The 20,011-nt window shown below is 37.0% G+C and overlaps 1 protein-coding gene across 1 annotated transcript in view; it reads left to right on the forward strand.

Annotated features, from left to right (window-relative positions):
• Positions 1 to 20,006, forward strand: part of itsn2b (intersectin 2b) — a 45,121-nt gene extending 25,115 nt beyond the window's left edge. Inside the window, exons 23-39 of the mRNA XM_065288327.2 lie at positions 80 to 126; positions 335 to 501; positions 588 to 633; positions 751 to 872; positions 5,401 to 5,497; positions 5,660 to 5,854; positions 9,587 to 9,675; positions 9,893 to 9,999; positions 10,103 to 10,280; positions 14,535 to 14,633; positions 14,718 to 14,885; positions 15,730 to 15,951; positions 16,045 to 16,166; positions 19,106 to 19,188; positions 19,317 to 19,400; positions 19,487 to 19,660; positions 19,745 to 20,006. Of these exons, the coding sequence (XP_065144399.2) occupies positions 80 to 126; positions 335 to 501; positions 588 to 633; positions 751 to 872; positions 5,401 to 5,497; positions 5,660 to 5,854; positions 9,587 to 9,675; positions 9,893 to 9,999; positions 10,103 to 10,280; positions 14,535 to 14,633; positions 14,718 to 14,885; positions 15,730 to 15,951; positions 16,045 to 16,166; positions 19,106 to 19,188; positions 19,317 to 19,400; positions 19,487 to 19,660; positions 19,745 to 19,902 (2,158 nt within the window). The 3' untranslated portion in view covers positions 19,903 to 20,006. The remainder of the gene's footprint in view (positions 1 to 79; positions 127 to 334; positions 502 to 587; positions 634 to 750; positions 873 to 5,400; positions 5,498 to 5,659; positions 5,855 to 9,586; positions 9,676 to 9,892; positions 10,000 to 10,102; positions 10,281 to 14,534; positions 14,634 to 14,717; positions 14,886 to 15,729; positions 15,952 to 16,044; positions 16,167 to 19,105; positions 19,189 to 19,316; positions 19,401 to 19,486; positions 19,661 to 19,744) is intronic.
• Positions 20,007 to 20,011: the final 5 nt, after the last annotated feature.

Consider the following 20,011-nt stretch of genomic DNA (forward strand, 5'->3'; position numbering starts at 1 on the left):
TGAAGGCATTGTATTTTCTTGGTTGTATATTTGTTTACTTTTTTGTGGTGCTTGACATTTATTTTTTGCTTCTCCGTAGTTCTACCGATGGATCTGACGCTTCAGCAGATGGATCAAACTATGAAGGTAAATGAAAACACGTTTTTTTTCCACCAGGGAACTCAAATAAATTTGCATACCTGAAATAATTTTCTTTCACTATCCGTACCAAATCAAACTGTCTGTTAGTTTTACATTACAGTTATCAATCTGAACTAATCTCTGCACATCAGCACCCGTCCATTAGTTAATTTTTAAGTTTTTATAAATAAGTCATGCATGTGTATTTTCTCAGAGTATGTGGCGCTGTATACCTATGAGAGTCCTGAACCTGGCGACCTGACCTTCACCGAAGGAGACACCATCCTGGTCACAGAGAGAGAGGGCGAGTGGTGGAAAGGCAGCATAGGAGATCGATCGGGAGTCTTCCCGTCCAATTACGTAAAGCCAAAAGAGACTGATGTAATTAATTTTTTTATTAGATTAGGACTGTCTGTCTTGCAGTGCAAATGAACATGTTTTTCATCCGACGTTTGGTTTCTGTTTAGACTTCAAGTCTCTCTGGAAAACTTGGGGTACCTGGGAAGAAGCCAGGTAAGAACTTGTATTAGGACGTATGGGAGCAAATGTCACGTGCACTTTGTATTAGTATGTACAGATTTTTATTTTTCATTACACACAACTCAGACCCAGTGTCATGTGTGTTTGTAGAGGTGGCCCAGGTGACCACTGCATATACAGCTACAGGTCCAGAGCAGTTAAATCTGGCCCCTGGTCAGCTTATCCTCATCCTCAACAAGAACCCTTCTGGCTGGTGGCTCGGAGAACTGCAGGTGAGCAAAACAAGTGATTTGAAACTCATTCTGCATCCAAATCGACTAACCTACCTTTACTAACCATGCTGTATAGGTATGATGATCAGCGGTCTTATTTTAACCTATCAAGGGAATTCCCAAATACTAGACTTTTAGCATGTGAAATTTCTATATATGGGTAGCAACTGGATATGATGTCACACACTTAAGTTTTGTTTATATACACACATCATGGTTTCTGGCGTTTTTTATTATTACAGTAAAAAAACAAGGTGCGATATTATGAAGGTATATTTGGTGCAAAACAACTGCACACCTGTGACAGTGGAATTTGTATTTGTAGAGATTATCCACACATGTGTATCAGTAAACTTGAAGTCGCAGAGGACGAGATGCAAACTTGTAGATTTTTTTTCTTTCCCTCAAATACAACACAACAGTTACACATTCACAAATCCTTCAGTGCAGCTACACAAATCCAATTTTACAAATCACAGATTAAGAAACTCACAAGTTTACATTTTTTGCTACAATTGATGCAGTAAATATGGTGCATAACCTACTTGAACGCCTGCATCAAATAATGTGAAGTCACACACAAATTTTGTACATTCGCAAAATCAGTTTGTGCATCTGTGTGATGAGACTTGCATGTGTGTACAATTTATTTTTCACAAATATTTTTTATTTTTTAAATATTTTCTAGCCCAAACACAAGTACATAAATACAACTGCTTGAATCTGCTGCTACGAGTTTCAAACACTCTTTTTCATGTGCTCTCTCTCTTCTGCACCAAATATCTCGAGATAAATGGTGCGAAAGTGATTTGTATACCTGTAGGCTTTGGCGAGCACTGTTCAGCACTGCCCACCAGGTGGCGCCTGACACTCACTGAAGCAGAGTTTATTAATTACCACCAATGTTTCAGCAAAGTAAATCGCCTTTATCAAGGTATTATTTTCACCAAGTGGAGAACAATATAAATGGGAGTGCTAATTATACACACATGAAGGTAATTACATATAATATTCCAATGATTCATTAGTAAACAAAATATAAGTTCCATAAATTTCAAACCATCAATATAAGTAGATTAAAAAATAAAAGCAGCAAATACACACATTTTAACTTTAAATAAGATACCAAATGATGTAAGTCCCATTCATTTGTAATATCATAATACCTATAAAAACAACCCAAATCAAAATCTACTTTTAAACCATGTGTGCCAATGTTCACATTTAATATACCTAAAAGGTCTTCTAAGTAAAAATTGGTCAAACTCACCTCACCTTCTAGATGGAAATCGAAATCCCCTCTCAATTCATATATACAATAATGAAGTAATAGGATGATTAAGTTCAACAAAATGCAGTGCTAATGGCAGGTTCATATTTCTGCATATTATTGCACTCTGATGTTTTGTGATGTGTGTTTTATACTCTCTATTTGTTTTTCCTACATATGATTTACCACAGTGACATGTTATCAAATAAATACGCTTGTATTTGTTTGGGGGTGAATCCCAAAGATATTTCCATATCATTAAGATTCTTAATAAAATCATTTGGTCCCTTATATATTATTTTTAGACTTTATATATTACATTTGACCTTAAGGAAGACTTTTCTTCAATGTTAACGGATGATAACAGGAAGGCAAGACATGGCAAGATGAGTGGATCCAAATGCAGTTTTTAAGTGTATTAAATCCAAAAAAGGTACAGGAGCGCAGGCAAGAACACGAACAGTAACACATGACAGGAAACAACCAACATAAAACAACGGCTGACAAACAGGCAATCAACAGGCAGGGTAATTAAACGTGACAAGAACCAATGACAGAACAGAAACAATTAATGACTATGGAAACAGATGGGCAGTGGGTGGAGTATGAATTAATGTCCATGGCAACAAAAAAGGGGGCGGGGCAACAAAGGAATAAGAGGGAAATAGGGCAGACACAGACAGGACTCTTGACCTCCATTGACCACCATTGAGGTCCGGACTGTTTTAGTGAGTATCATAGTAAACTACTGATTATGTCTTAATATGTCTTCCGAATGTAAACATTTTATTACATTCTGTCTTAAAGTCTAAAAAACAGTACCTGTTGAAGTCATTAAAGTTACTTAAATAACAAAAGAAGAGGAAATCACTCACTGGTCCTGACTGTAACTTCGTAAAAAAAGATTAATCCATATTTAATTTTTAATAAATATCTTTTTTTGCCAACAATCCTTAATGTTGAGCTCTGCTCTTTGAAGTAAGTTGGTTTATTATTGGTTTATTATGCAAGTTCAGCCTTGCATTATGTTTGTATCTTACAGTTAGTATAATGCATGTAATGAATTCAGGGCAAGAAGAATATTTATCTAATATGGGGTAATGTGAAGTATTATAATAATTACATATCGTTTTCTTTCATGGGATATGGACCCCCTAAAGTAGCCTTGGGCACCCCATTTATAAAATTCTAGTTCTGCCACTGCAATATTGATGTTGTATTTCAGCATATTAAGTGTATAATAAGTGTGTGCATATTGTGAATGAATTTAATAAACAAATTCTTGATAGCCTTTGGTTAATTCACTAAACTGATCCTATATTCAGTTAGCCTATGTTAACTTAACTGACAGTGCCCAGGATGGTAACATAATTATTTCAATGTCTTACTAATAAACAACACAAGTCTTGCGCATACTGACATGGTTTGAAATCTATAGTTATTCGATTCTTTGGTTTTCTGATGTGTTATAATTCATATATGTAGAGCAGAGAAATAAGAATTTTTTTTCCTGGAGTCCATGCCCTAAAAAAATACATATGGACCTCGGTATTTATAAAATCCTGCGTACGGCCCTGCTCACGACAATAAGAATCCACTCTCAATAGTGTATTACGAGCTGTAGGTTTTTTAGAACAACTGTTTATATAATAATAAAAAGAATTTAGTTGTTCAGTAACCCGATTCAAAAAGACAGAAATAATCATCAAAATTAGTATATTAGAAGAAAAAGCATGATTTAAATACACATATTTTTCTTCAAAAAAAGGTTATTTTGCAAAAGAAATCACAAACGTTCTTTCCATGGCCCCACCTCCTGTTTGAATGAAAAATTAGTCTGAAAAATAAAATAATTTGTTTTATGATATTAAAAATGAATGGGACTTACATCATTTGGTATCTTATTTAAATGTAGGCCTATGTGTGTATTTGCTGCTTGTATTTTTTATCTACTTATATTGATGGTTTGAAATTTATGGAACTTATATTTTGTTTACTAATGAATCATTGGAATATTATATGTAATTACCTTCATGTGTGTATAATTAGCACTCCCATTTATATTGTTCTCCACTTGGTGAAAATAATACCTTGATTTACCTTGCTGAAACATTGGTGGTAATTAATAAACTCTGCTTCAGTTAGTATCTGGGGCGCCACCTGGTGGGCAGTGCTGAACAGTGCTCGCCAAAGCCTACAGGTATACAAATCACTTTCGCACCATTTATCTCGAGATATTTGGTGCAGAAGAGAGAGCACATGAAAAGAGTGTTTAAAACTCGTAGCAGCAGATTCAAGCAGTTGTATTTATGTACTTATGTTTGGGCTAGAAAATATGAAAAATAAAAAAAATTTGTGAAAAATTAATTGAACACACATGCAAGTCTCATCGCACAGATGCACAAACTGATTTTGCAAATGTACAAAATTTGTGTGTGACTTCACATTATTTGATGCAGGCGTTCAAGTAGGTTATGCACCATATTTACTGCATCAATTGTAGCAAAAAATTTGAACTTGTGAGTTTCTTAATCTGTGATTTGTAAAATGGGATTTGTGCAGCTGCACTGAAGGATTTGTGAATGTGTAACTGTTGTGTTGTATTTGAGGAAAAGAAAAAAAATCTACAAGTTTGCATCTCGTCCTCTGCGACTTCAAGTTTACTGATACACACGTGTGGATAATCTCTACAAATACAAATTCCACTGTCACAGGTGTGCAGTTGTTTTGCACCAAATATACCTTCATACGATATTGTTATTTTCAGTTTTTCATCCACCCGAAAAGGTCACACTGTGACGTATCTTTCATCTGTCATTGTGGCTAGAAGGGATACAGCAAAGGCTTTTATCTTAGTCCTACACCCAACATTTCACTGAATTTAGGACGTAGCTGTATCCTATCTAGCCAGAACCGCTGTTTCCGAATCCTACTCCCAAATCTTACCCTAAACCCATCATCTCGGGAGAAATTGGCATTTGCTGTATCCCTTCTAGCCAAAACCATTATATGTTGGTCACACTTCTTAACGTGGTACAAATGCGGGGGTCAGATTTCATCAAAAGGCAAAAAAATTTCCCTTGAGCTTGCATTTCTTCTGCATTCGTATGCGTATGAAACGTCTAGTGTGACCACAGCATAACCTATTTTTTCAGTTTGGTTTCCGTAAATGGAATGGATGTTCCCATTTTCCTTGTATGGTATCATATTGGTGACCCCATTATATCTATAAATAATTTTCTGTACGTGTGCCTGCAGGCCAGGGGAAAGAAGCGTCAGAAAGGCTGGTTTCGTGCTTCACACGTCAAACTACTGGGGTCAAACAGTGGCAAATCCACACCTGCACCTGCGGCTGGTAAGGACAGATCATTTTGAATTCTGATCAATCTCTAAATTCTGATTGGGTGTTGTAAAATGATTATAAACACACCCATTCTGATACATTTCACAAAAGCAGTAAGACACTCTTAACACAGCCTTTTGTGGCTTTGTGTCTGGCATCTATTTCTTACTGTAGTTTGTCAAGTTATCGCCATATACGACTACACCGCAGCCAATGAGGATGAGCTCAGCTTCTCCAAGAATCAGATCATCAACGTATTGGACAAAAACGATCCTGATTGGTGGAAAGGAGAACTTAATGGGGTCACAGGCTTGATCCCTACAAACTATGTGAAAATAACCACATCAGATTCAGACTCCGGTCAGCTGGGTAAGTAGAGCCCCATAAACAGACCTGACTCTCTTAGCTTTTATTGTAGTGTCAAACTAGTCACAATCACACAAAAATAATTCATCTTGTATATGAGAGATATTTTATAATAAAAGTTTTCTTAGTTTCATAGTATTTTTTTCCAGCTCCCCTAGAGTTAAACATTTGAGTTTTATTGTTTTGGAATCCTTTCAGCTGATCTCCGGGTCTGACGGTACCACTTTTAGCATAGCTTAGCACAATTCATTGAATCTGATTAGACCATTAGCATCGCGCTCAAAAATGACCAAAGAGTTTGGATATTTTTCCTATTTAAAACTTGACTCTTCTGTAGTTACATCGTGTACTAAGACTGACAGAAAATTAAAAGTTGCGATTTTCTTGGCAGATATGTCTAGAACTATACTCTCGTTCTGGTGTAATAATCAAGGACTTTGCTGCCGTAACATGGCTGCAGCAGGCGCAATGATATTACGCAGTGCCGGAAAATAGTCCCCAGCTATTGAAAGTTACCAAGGGGACTATTTTCGGCACTGCGTAACATCATTGCGCCTGCTGCAGCCATGCAGTCGAAACTCTGATCATTTTTGAGCACGATGCTAATGGTCTAATCAGATTCAATATATTGTGCTAAGCTATGCTAAAAGTGGTACCGCAAGACCAGGAGATCAGCTGAATGGATTTCAAAACGGTAAAAATCAAATGTTTAACTCTAGGGGAGCTGGAAAATAAGCATATTTTCAAAAAAAAGTAGAGTAACCCTTTAAGGCATATGTTACATTTTGTAGTGCCTATATAGGTGCTCTTTAAATATAAGAGTTTGTTTTCTGATGATGTCATGACTTGATAGTATGCATTATGGTTGATTGCATTACATTTTCAGTACTTACTTAAAAATAGTTTTTATTAAACTTGAAATATTTTAGTGCAGTTATGTGGTTCCCTGTGGTTCATTTTCTGAGTTTGACTGGAAGGGGTTTTATCCCTTAATGATCATGTCCATGTACAACAGGATAATTTTCATCTGTCGTATTCAGTCAAACATTCATTTCTTATATACCTGCTTTTCCTTTTTGGCTCTTGTATTTTTCTTTTTAGGGTGGTAATACCTTTCTTCCGTTTGCCCATGAGAGACCCACTATCCCCCTCTCATGGGGTGATGGTAACACTGAAACCAGCATAGATTCACCTAATGACCCCATTTCTAACTCTCCCTACTCATTCTTCATTTATTTTAATCTACAACAAAGCTTTTTCACACATTGAGTGGTAATCTGGGTCTTATATATATATATATAAAGGGGGGCAGCGAGTCTTTCTCTTCTATTTGTGACCGGATTGTCTTTGGTTTCTCCGACGGTTCTTAATATTTGCTTTTTTGATCCAGTATGGTCTTTTTTCGATGGTGGGACTTCAGATTGGTTCATTTAAAGGGATAGTTCACCCAAAAATGAAAATTCAGCCATCATTTACTCACCCTCATATTACAGACGTGTCTAAATGTCTTTGCTATTCTGAACACAAAAGAAGAAATTTGTAATAAGTAGAAAAAAGAAGCACCATTGACTTCCATAGTAGAGAAAACACAATACAATGGTGCTCAGAAACTATTTGGTAACAGAAATTGCTAAAATATCTTCCTTTGTGTTCAGCAGAACAAAAAATGTTTATAGGTCTGTAACAACATGAAGTATGATGACAAAATTTTCATTTTTGGGTGAACTATCCCTTTAAGGGATGCACTAATCTGCATTTACTGTGAAACTGCCTCAGTAAAGATTTCGAGCGATTATTTAGACTTTACAGATGCATAGTTGTGGATAATGCAACTTTAAAATGTGGCGTTTTGACCTTTAAAAGAATAAATGTATGGCAGTTTCATCTGAATCGTACAAATGGTGTAAAATTCAAGTTTATTTTGTTCCATCAAATTTATACAAAGGCAACTTGTATTACTAATAACTGTTTGTGGTGTTTTCCAAAACTAGTAATGACTGCAATCTGAAATGCTGTTATTTTAAGCTTTCAACGATTTCGCCTTGGGTGGTATTGTTACATAATCACTGCGTTTTATGCCATGTTTGTGCATGACTCGCTTCTGTATAAACAGATTTATTAATATTATACAGGAAACTTGTTGAAGTTGGAGACACGAATGTTTGCCTTGGTATGATTTTATTGTTATTCCTTCAAATTAGGGCCGTAACGATTAATCGTGCAAATGCGCGTTTTCTCAATGAATTACGGTGAAATCCCGGCACATCCCAAAGCCAGGGGGCGCTCTCGTGCAGAAACTCCCTTTGTGCCACAGAAGAAGTAGCATTACAAACGCTAGTCCAGAAAACGTCTATATAAATTTTCCTATCGCTGTTCTTCAAATCGTTTCAGGTATTTTCATGATAATAAAAGAATATTGTGAAATGATTTTGTTTAACGTGTGTTATTTTTTTTGGGTGAACTATCCCTTTAAGGGATGCACTAATCTGCATTTACTGTGAAACTGCCTCAGTAAAGATTTCGAGCGATTACTTAGACTTTACAGATGCATAGTTGTGGATAATGCAACCCACTATCCCACTATCAGTCTATAAAGACTGTTTCCGCAGTAACAACATAAACAAGCGGCATTCGTGGTGTACACGTAACTTCCGGTAAACTCCCCTAAGAATAAATAACAACAAAGTACTTTAAACGTAGTTTATTTATATAACAAGCCAAATAAACGACACATAGATTACCTAGGAAACCAAAACATTTGTTATTTTCGACAAGGTATTTGTTCAAGAGTTCAGTCAGACCATTAAAAAATGAAACCGGAAGTAATGTTCGGACCAGACGCGTATCGCGTCACCGCACGTGCGTCCGATGAAACAGTCTATAAACGACTCCGACTCATAATGATTTTAGATTGGTAAGGACTTTCTACTAACCAAATGCCGTAGTACAAGCTGCACATGAAACGCAGAATCATAGCCTTGCAATTCAGAATCAATTTCAGACATGCATTTTTAATGGGACACGCGATTAATCGTTTCAGCCCTACTTCAAATATTTTAAACGCATTGGATCTTGTATGTATATCTTTGATTGAAGACTTCTAGAAATTAAAGTCTTTTGAAAAAAAATCTTGTTTTGATTTCTTGTATTAATTATAAAACGACACAAATACAAACATGAGCCGGATAAACAATCCTTAAAAATTAGTTATGATCAACTAACTATCGAGCTAATTACAGATAACAATAGTTTGCCATGTTCTAGTGTCTTGTATACTAAACCCCATCCGTGGCTGAATTTCCAACAAATTTGGCATCAATATGGACAGTAATAATCTTGCTAATCTAAATCTACTGTCGACTAGTTGCTATTAGCCTTTTGCAGTGTTATGGGTGAAAACAGATTAAATAATCCTGCAAGTATGCGATTATTTGGGGGATAGGCTATTTTTATGGCTATGGGATGAGGATGATGAACCCCCTCTAAAGACTCTGGCTCCCTGGATGGTCAAACTGGCAGACCGCCACCAGGTAAGGAATCACATCGGAGCGTTTTGGAGTGCCCTCAACATTCTGTTTTTCACTTTTCCTGCTGGTTTTTGAGTGCGCTTGAACGTGTTTGGGCTTTGTTGTTGGACGTGGTTAAAAGCTTAGGGATCTTATGGACATGAGTTTGGTTTTGTTTATAGCAGGTTTGTTTTGTGTTGGTAAATTCACCTGTTTCACTTTCTTGTAGGTTTACAAGAGAGGAAACGACAGGATTCAATTGATGAGCTTATTGATACAGAAGAGAAATACACAGAAGACCTGCAGCTGGTCCTGGAGGTACAGATCACTTATTTCACATATACATTTATTATTTTAGCAGACACTTCTATACAAATAAACTTAAAGAAGATAGAAACGCAAATAGTAAGCCAGTATACTTAAATGGCACTCGGTAACATTGATCTAACTTTTAACTTGTCTGCCAACTAGTTATTTGAGCAACAAAGTATTTTTGAAGTATGGCATTTGACACTTTAAGTTTTTTCCCTGTAAGGTCTTCTACAAGCCCATGTCTGAGTCAGGTCGACTGACGGAGGCTGAAATGAACATGATTTTTGTCAACTGGAGGGAACTTATACCCTGCAGCAGCAAGACGCTAAAGTATGTTTTTGGTTAATCATGTATGCCTATTTGTTCACTATATTGTCACGAATGTGCACATGTGCATCAACAACAAATTTATGCATGACTTTTTTATTGTCAGGGCCCTAAAGGCAAGGAAGAAATCGGGAGGAGAGCCTGTTCACATGATCGGTGACGTCCTGGCGTCTGAGCTCTCACACATGCAGGCCTACATCCGCTTCTGCAGCTGCCAGCTGAACGGTGCTGCTCTGCTACAAGAGAGAACAGATCAGGAGCCAGACTTCAAAACCTTCCTCAAGGTAGTAGCACATCCACAACTTGACTTAACCCTTAAGAGTTCCTAGGGACATTTTGTGCCATTTTGATTTTTAAACCATCTTGACTGTGATGATTGGATATTGCCCAAACTTGCCAAAGGTTAATAATTTTTGATACATTTTAGAATTTTGGTTTCAGTTTTTTAAATTAGCTTAAAATGGCTAAGCTACGCAAAAACCGACTAATGTGTTCCTAAAAAACATTATATCTACCATTTTTGACCCCCCATTTATCTTAACATAAACTAATACAAACCTTTATGTCAATATATCATTTTAAACTACTGGCCTTGAAGTTTTAATTTTTATACTTGTCCACCAGGTGGGGCTACTTTTTACCATTTCATGCATTCATCAAAATGTCACAATTTTTGCTGTTTTCTGCGGACCGCATAGCTACTGAAAAGATAAACCTTTAATGTTGAAAATTGGTGTGTGTGTAAAAAAAGTGTTTCTGAGTGGTAAGGGGGTGGTGGTGATGTCGGGGTGGAGTCGGTGTTGAGTGGGGCAGGGGGGCATATTCAACATATCCAAATTCTTCTCTTTTTGAAGGGCACATTCTGCGTTATAAACTAATTCAGTAATAAAAACGATGAGAGGCCAGAACCGAAACAAAATCAATCTTCATTTTGTTTCTCGCTCATGTTGTTTATGCAAGTACACTGCTATAAGTATGAACAGTATAGCAGAAGTAGTGAAAATGGCAAGGCATTACAGCACACATAAGGCTCCTGAAATAATCATGCACTTCAAGAGCGAGGATGGCTCCTCATCTTCCTCCGAGGATTCTGAGGTCGACACGGAGGCCTCAGAGGTGGAAGTAGACCAGCTGGAATCTAATTCATTAGAGGGATCTTCAGAAGACTTATCAGAAGGTGAGAGCGGAGAGGAGATGGATGAAGTGGCGGCAGGATGGACGTCAAATATTGAAAAATCTTCTGGTCTCCCACAAACATGGAGACGCTCCGCTACTTCCCAGCAGCCAGAGATTTGATCCCAGGGCTCACACACACCACTGCCCGAATCAGAGCCCTGACTCGAAGCTTTTCATTGATGCTGATGCATGAAATCCTGCAGCATATTGGGGCCATGACAAACCTACATGGGAGACAGTCATAGACTGGAGAGATCTTGAGACAGAGAAACTGCAGGCTTATGTGTGGCTGCTCAATCTGACCAGTGTTTACAGATAAAAAATGAATCAGCCCTCAGTCTCTGGAGTGAAAAATCAGGACAGGTCACTATCTGGGCTACGATGTCCCACAAAAGGTTTTACGACATCAGCCGAACACTGTGGTTCGATTAATGTTAACATATTGGCATTTAAAGGGTTAAAATTTCCACAAATTTAATTAATATTTGACATGTATGTTTCAGGAAGAAGTAGTGTAAAAACATTTAATAGTTTAAAGTGGAAAAAAATATTGATGTATGATATTTTTAGAGCAGTTTTTGGGAAGGTGTCATTTTGTGGCCTTAGGAACACTTAAGGAAGTTTTTTATAAAATCTGACCTTGTTCAAAAAATAACAATGCATGAAAATCAATGTTGCTTCCAATCTTTGACCCATCCTAGGGTATAATAATAATAATAATCACATGGTGGTTCAAATGTGTTTTTTGGAAAATATTTAGTTTTTTTGTTTTTTTCTTTAAAAAAAACATGGGCTAATGTAAGCAAACAGGCATATAAAGGGTTAAAATTTCCACAAATTTAATTAATATTTGATATGTATGTTTCAGGCAGAAGTAGTTCTAAAAGACTGCATCGTTTAAAATGAAAAAAATATTGACGTATGATATGTTTAGAGCAATTTTTGGGAAGGTGTCATTTTGTGGCCTTAGGAACACTTAAAGAAGTTTTTAATAAAATCTGACCTTGTTCAAAAAATAACAATGCATGGAAATCAATGTTGCTACCAATCTTTGACCCATCTCAGGGTATAATAATAATAATAATAACATGGTGGTTCAAATGTGTTTTTTGGAAAATATTTATTATTTTTGTTTTTTCTGTTAAAAAAAACATGGGCTAATGTAAACAAACAGGCATATAAAGGGTTTAAATTTCCACAAATTTAATCAATATTTGATATGTATGTTTCAGGCAGAAGTAGTTCTAAAACACTGCATTGTTTAAAATGAAAAAAATATTGACGTATGATATTTTTAGAGCAATTTTTGGGAAGGTGTCATTTTGTGGCCTTAGGAACACTTAAGGAAGTTTTTTATAAAATCTGACCTTGTTCAAAAAACAACAATGCATGAAAATCAATGTTGCTACCAATCTTTGACCCATCTCAGGGTATAATAATAATAATAATCACATGGTGGTTCAAATGTGTTTTTTGGAAAATATTTAGTTTTTTTGTTTTTTCTGTTAAAAAAACATGGGCTAATGTAAACAAACAGGCATATAAAGGGTTAAAATTTCCACAAATTTAATCAATATTTGATATCTATGTTTCAGGCAGAAGTAGTTCTAAAAGACAGCATCGTTTAAAATGAAAAAAAAATATTGACGTATGTTATTTTTAGAGCAGTTTTTGTGAAGGTGTCATTTTGTGGCCTTAGGAACACTTAAGGAAGTTTTTTAAAGGAACTCTTGAGGGTTAAAGGAATAGTCCATTTTCTTAAAAGAAAAAACAGATAATTTACTCACCACCATGTCATCCAAAATGTTGATGTCTTTCTTTGTTCAGTCGAGAAGAAATTATGTTTTTTGAGGAAAACATTGCAGGATTTTTCTCATTTTAATGGACTTTAATAGAGCCCAACATTTAATACTTAACTCAACACTTGACAGTTTTTTTCAACGGAGTTTCAAAGGACTATAAACGATCCCAAACGAGGCATTAGGGCAGGGGTGTCAAACTCATTTTAGGCTGCGGGCCGGATGGTAAATAATGCCACGGAGTGCGGGCCGGATAATTTTTTTAAACCTTAGTGTGCTGATAATTTTGTTAAAATTAACTAAACAAACCAATTAATTAGTTTGTTTAGCAAGAAAACCAGAGAAACACACAGCTCTGTAAAAACTAAATTTCATAAGGTCACACTCATACTGTATATTATACACACAAATTTACATCTGAACAAAACCCACTGGCCTTATAGGTTGAAAAGCTTTAATTTAACTTCTTTTGCCTTAATGCCAAAATTATTTATAAACCATTCACTTTTCTTTGGAATAGATTTGTAATGAGAACAGTCATTTAGAAAATGCTAGATGGGGCAGTGGCCCAAACCAAAAATGGCACTATTGGGGGTGGTACTATTATTATGGTTTTAATAAAGTATTATAAATATTATGTGTTATATTACTAGCATCAACTTAGACAAGTGATTATAATGGGAAATATAATAACAAGAATTAAAGTGTGACAATCTGATAAATATTCAATATGATTTACCTGCTGGCTTGATGGAGCTTTGAATACATGTTTGCAATGTTGAACTGCTGCTAAAAGCCTCTCTTTCCGTTCTCTGTCGTTATTTTCTGAAGGCATTGGTGTTTTTTGTATTTTTTGTCTACAAAGTGTGCCAACAACAGCAAATTTAGTGTTTATATTAACTTAGATCTGATCGGGAACATTAAATCGATTAGACAAGCATTGTAACGTTAATAAGAATGTGGATATTTTGTTTTTGTTAGCTTGCTAAGTTGTTAGCACTTTTAGAACACCGACAGCAAATCATTACCGGAAGAAATACATAAACATACTTACAAATTACTAATTCTCCTATTTAACAACTGATATAATGTAATGAATCTACCTGTTAATGCAACGAACTTCGGAAACTGTCGTCTTCGCTCTCCAGGCAGAGAGTGGACACAGAGATGCTGCGGAGCGGGCGGGAAAACACGAAGTGGATTACCAGAATCGGTGGATCTTTAGCGGAGCGGTAACAATAAAACGGCAACATTTTGGGGCCCCGTGTTTAGTCTATGTTCCGCGTTTTGCTGCTTTCCGCAAGAATCTTATATTAAAAACGAACTAGACACCCGCCTAAAAGGGTTTTTAAAATATGTATTTAATATTTAATAATACTGTATAAATCAACACGGATTGGGCCGCATGTTTGACACCCCTGCATTAGGGTCTTATCTAGCGAAACGATTGTCATTTTTGACAAGAAAAATAAAAAATATGCACTTTTAAACCACAACTTTTTTTTTTGACTGAAATTTTTTGCTTTGTAAAAACATCATTGTAAACCTCTTGACATCTTTCAGAAAATTGCCACAGATTACCGTTGTAAAGGAATGCCACTGTCCAGTTTTTTACTCAAACCTATGCAAAGGATTACCAGATACCCCCTCCATATTAAAAAGGTGAGTATATTAAAATAAGTTGCTAAAAATAATTGCAATGAAGTGTTTTGTAAACTACCTTTGTGTGTATCTGTTCGTGTATAGATTCTCGAAAGTACTCCAGAAACACATCAAGACTATGCTCATCTCCAAGAGGCGTTGGAGAAGGCAGAGCTGCTGTGCACTCAGGTGAACGAGGGCGTCCGAGAGAAAGAAAACTCGGACAGGTTGGAGTGGATCCAGTCTCACGTGCAATGTGAAGGAATCACAGAGGTAAGAAAGCACATCTGGGATCATATGATGGCTTGCTGAAGGCTGTGTAGTAGTCGATTCTTGGCATTATAAACAAAACTTCCTTTACCTTGAATAAATGTATACATGATTGTAAAGGGCAGATCTGTCTTATAGGGATAGTTCACCCAAAAATGAAAATAGTGTCATTAATGACTCACCCTCATGTCGTTCCAAACTCGTAAGACCTCCGTTCATCTTCTGAAGACAGTTTAAGATGTTTTATATTTAGTCCTAGACCTTGTTGACCCTTCATTGAAAATCTATTATATACTGTATACTGTCCATGTCCAGAAAGGTAATAAAAACATCATCAAAGTAGTCCATGTGACATCAGTGGGTCAGTTAAAATGTGTTGAAGCATTGAAAAACATTTTGGTCCAAAAGATAACTTTATTCAGCATTGTCTTCTCTACCGTGTCTGTTGTGAAGCACATGTTCCAGACTAAAGTCACGTGATGCGGATGACGTACGACGCGGCTGAAGTGTTATCTGGTGCGCCCCAGCTGGGGTTTTTTTGTGCGTCCGGGCTTTCTTTACAGTCTGAGGGAGACGCACACTGTAAGTAAAAAAAAAAGTTCGAAAACATGGATAGCACGTCACTGCAGTCACGTGACTTTAGTCTCACGCATGCGCTTCACAACAGACGCAGAAGAGAAGACAATGCTGAATTAAGTCGCAATTTTTTTTTTTTCGACAAAAATGTTCATTGTTAGACCCAGTTAATAATTAATATTTATTTATTAACATGCGTGGAATCATTGAATTTTACATGCATGTATTACACTGAAAGTAAAGTAGATTAACTTCTCTGTCACCTTTCTAGAATCTGACCTTCAACTCTTTGACCAACTGCCTGGGTCCTCGGAGACTGCTGCACAGTGGGAAGTTGTTCAAGACAAAAAGCAATAAAGAGTTATACGCCTTTCTGTTCAACGACTTTCTGCTGTTTACCCAAGCTGTCAGGCAACAGCTTGGGTTCACCTCCTCAGGAACAGAAAAGCTCTTCAGCCCCAAGTCCAACACTCAATACAAGATGTACAAGACGGTAGGGTCCCACACCTCTCTGTATAGAGACTGTATATTATTATCTTTTGCAACCGTATATCTGAATGTTATATAATATTTTTTGCGTTTGCAGCCTGTGTTCCTCAACGAAGTTCTGGTGAAACCTCTGTCAGATTTATCCACTGATGAGCCCGTCTTCCACATCTCCCACATAGACCGTGTGTACACCCTCAAGACTGAGAACATTAATGAGAGGTCAGTTTCAGAAGGTCAGACTCTTATGCTGCGTTTACACCAACCGTGGTAGAGGCGTGAAGCGCGAGTGATTTCAATGTTAAGTCAATGTGAAGATGCGTTGACGCGCTTCAGGAGGTCCCGCGGCGCGGAAGAGGCGTTCGGAGACGCGTCTCCGCGCGAATTGAGCATTGTGTGGGTAAGCGTGAATGGTGCTTTTTGTGCATCTTGCAGTTCACGCGAATTTGCGGCTGACGCCCGATTTGAAAAATTTGAACTTTGGCGGAATTTCGCGCTGCTTTAACCAATCAGGAGCCTGCTTGCTGCTGTGGTGGCAGACCCGCCCGGAGTCACTCATTCAACCAACGCTTGATATTGTCCATAAGCAGTCACCCGGAGCTATACGACACAAGTTCTTATTTCTATAGAGAAGACAGGAATAAAAAGGACCTCGCTTGGAAGAGTGTCAGTGAGTACATTGGGCAACCTGGTAATTGTAATACACACTTCACTTTTGAGTCACGTGACGTTTATCGACCCGTGTCGTTTATTTTCCCCCATAGTAAGGTTACCAAATACAAACTGGTAACTCTCTCGATAAATGCAAAATCAACATCAGTCATTTTGCAAACAGACAACCGCATAGCACTTGCCCCTCCCACAAGAAGCGGAGTTTGCCTCTGACGCGCGTCAAATGCTTGTTTTTCCGTGCATCTACTCCGCTCTACACGCGGGAATGCATCCAAATTGCTCAAGCGGCAAACCACGCGCGGTAGACGCGATTTTGACGCCCAAAACGTGATTGGTGTAAAGTCAGCATTAGGGGCCGAACACACACAATGCGTTTATGGCAGTGGCCTTTTTTGAATGATTTTGGGCAGTGAGCGATATGTGCGCTGTTTATCCGCTCTTTTTTTTAAAGTGACCAAAAATGGCGTTTCCTTACGTTTAAAATGCATTTGGTATGATCGGCCCCTTAATCTGCTATATCCATAGAATAGTGTTTACAGGACTCGTTGGACAGTTTGTAAAGGAAATATTATTTTCACCACACTATAGGGCGAAAGAGGCAACAAAAGGTTTTCATTAGATTTCACAATGGGTCTCATTCAGTAAGCATGCGTATGCACAAATTTGTGCGTGAGATGCGCGTACGTACAGATGATTTGTACAAACAAATCGTTATTCAACAAAAACTTTTGTATCAAAATTTCTTCTGAATGTACGCAAAAATTCAAGAAAACCTAAAACCACTCATACATACACAATAATCACATACGCTATAATCAAATACTATTATAATGTGTATAATAATGTTGATAAACACAATTTTATATTATAATATTTTTTGTATTTTATATTATTATATATGGTCTACATTGTTATTATATATACATTAAATTATACATTATTATAGCCTCCTTATTTTTCTACATATATAAAGAAGATGCACATAATGACAAATCTTCATGCTTTCCTTCCTTATGTTTTAAATCTGTATATGAAAGCATGTTTTTAATGCCTAATGTAAACGTGATGTTAATGCAATGAGAAGTCCAAACGTCTATCACTTGATCTCCTGTCTGTTTTATTTTAAATGTAGTTGTGTGTCTCTTGTTGTGCGTTAATTAAATGTCATATTTGTTAACGCATCCAATACTTCTTTAACTCTTTCACCGCCAGCGTTTTTAAAAAAAGTTGCCAGCCAGCGCCAGCGTTTTTCATGATTTTCACAAAAGTTTAATGTCTTCCAGAAAATGTTCTTCTTCAAATATATAAACATACAATATACCAAATGAAAGAACAGACCATCTGCTTTCTACCTACCTTTAGTAGTTCTTTTGTAATCAGCTTTTGAATATGGGTAGGTTTCTGCAAAAACACCACATTTTGAGCAAAAAGCAGAGCTAATTCCATTTTTGTGACGGACTTTTCATAGAGATCCCATTCAGAGCGATCTTTAAAACAGACACGGACATGCAGCAGCTTGCCATAGGGCAATACTTCCGGGTTTAAAAAGTTGTTGAAGGGCGCCACCTGATGGATAATAGCGGTATTGCGGAAAGACGGAAAATCTCGTCATTGGCGGGGAAGCGTTTTCTCTTGATTGACGAGATATCTCGTCAATGGCGGGGAAAGAGTTAATGTTACTCCAGTGGGCACACACTTCCTCCAGCGACAGCAAATAAAATAAAAAATGCAAAGCAAAACGTAACTTTTCTAACAATAAATATGATCATGGATTTCTTTTCGAGCTCTCTTGCTTCTATGACAAACTGCTCTAAAATTTTCTGTGGACCAGCGCTGCCCTAGGGGAAGTCCTTATATGGCGATGGTTTGGGCGTGTTTTATGCAAATTACCAACCTTGTGCAGGCGGCCGCCACTCCAAATTCACTAACGTAAGAACAACTATAAGAACAAATTAATGTGCGTATGCACGTGTTGTGAATTAGGCGGGAACGTTTTCATGAGAAGTTCATGAGAAGTGCGTATAAATATGAAAAACATACCCAATTATTAGTGAATGAGACACATTGTCTCTGAAAGAGGATTTAAGAAATTGCAGTGCACAAATGTGCGAAGGCTAAATAAAGGCTCAATTTTTCCACATTCACTTGTGTTTCCGGTCTGCCAAATTTGCAGGTGTATGAATAAAACTTCGTGGACATTATGCAGGTAGAAGTTAAATAAAGTTTAATTGACATTACCTGTGAAAACATACCTGACAACTCTAATTATGAATAATTATTACAAGCTTATTTTGTGTGTACTTGCTTAAAATGTGATTTTTTTTTTTCTAAAAAAGTTGAGGATTACAGCTTTTTATTTTCTATAAGGGACAGTGTTTTCGTTTTATTCCAGACTGTACATAGGAAATTATCCAAAACAAAATGTTTACACATGTAAAGTCCTTTGCTTATGTAATAAAATATATAATACCTTCTTGGTGTCCTGTTAGGACTGCATGGGTTCAGAAGATCAAAGCGGCATCAGAAGACTATATTGAGACGGAGAAGAAGAAGCGGGATAGAAACTTTCAATGTAACTCCTTTATGACACTAAACCTTACTGATCTCAACTCAACAAAAATCTTTTAATCTAATGAAACTAATGTATCAATGACCTGATTCAGATTCGAGATTAGACTTTCTTTATGCTCTGTTTTACAGCTCGCTCAATGAAGGCAAGTGGAATCGGTCGCCTGCTTGTCACCATCTTAGAGGCGACAGAGTTGAAGTCTTTCAAATCAAATGGTGAATAAATGGTTTAATTACAAAAAAGACTTTTCCAGATAATTCCTGTCAGGCTATTACAGTCTAATTGTTTCTTTTTCTTGTAGGAAAAAGTAACCCATACTGTGAAGTGACCATGGGCTCGCAATGCTACACTTCCCGGACCATCAATGACACCGCCAACCCTAAATGGAACTTCAATTGTCAGTTTCACATTAAAGATGTGTATCAGGATGTCCTCTGCATTACGATTTTGGAGAGGGACCAGTTTTCACCAGATGGTTCGTATACCAGCATTATTAGGAGGACTACAATACTATTTCTACAGTGAAACAGGAATCATTTTATTTCTTTTCCCTCCGTAGAGTTTTTAGGGCGCACTGAGGTTCCTGTGGCCACTATTAAGAAAGAGTTGGAGAATAAAGGTCCATCCACCAGGAGGCTTCTGCTTCATGAAGTTCCCACCGGGGAAGTTTGGGTTCGCCTTGACCTGCAGGTGTTTGACCACAAAGGCCCCAAATGAGATGATGCTTCCTTTAAAATTGCACCTCAAGCACAATGACTCACCACAAACCAACTTTCTTTTGCCTTAAAATGCTCTCGATTACTGTGGAAAATGCTACTGAATGAAA

Source organism: Paramisgurnus dabryanus, chromosome 17, assembly GCF_030506205.2.
Source record: "Paramisgurnus dabryanus chromosome 17, PD_genome_1.1, whole genome shotgun sequence".
Classification (NCBI taxonomy): Eukaryota; Metazoa; Chordata; class Actinopteri; order Cypriniformes; family Cobitidae; genus Paramisgurnus; species Paramisgurnus dabryanus.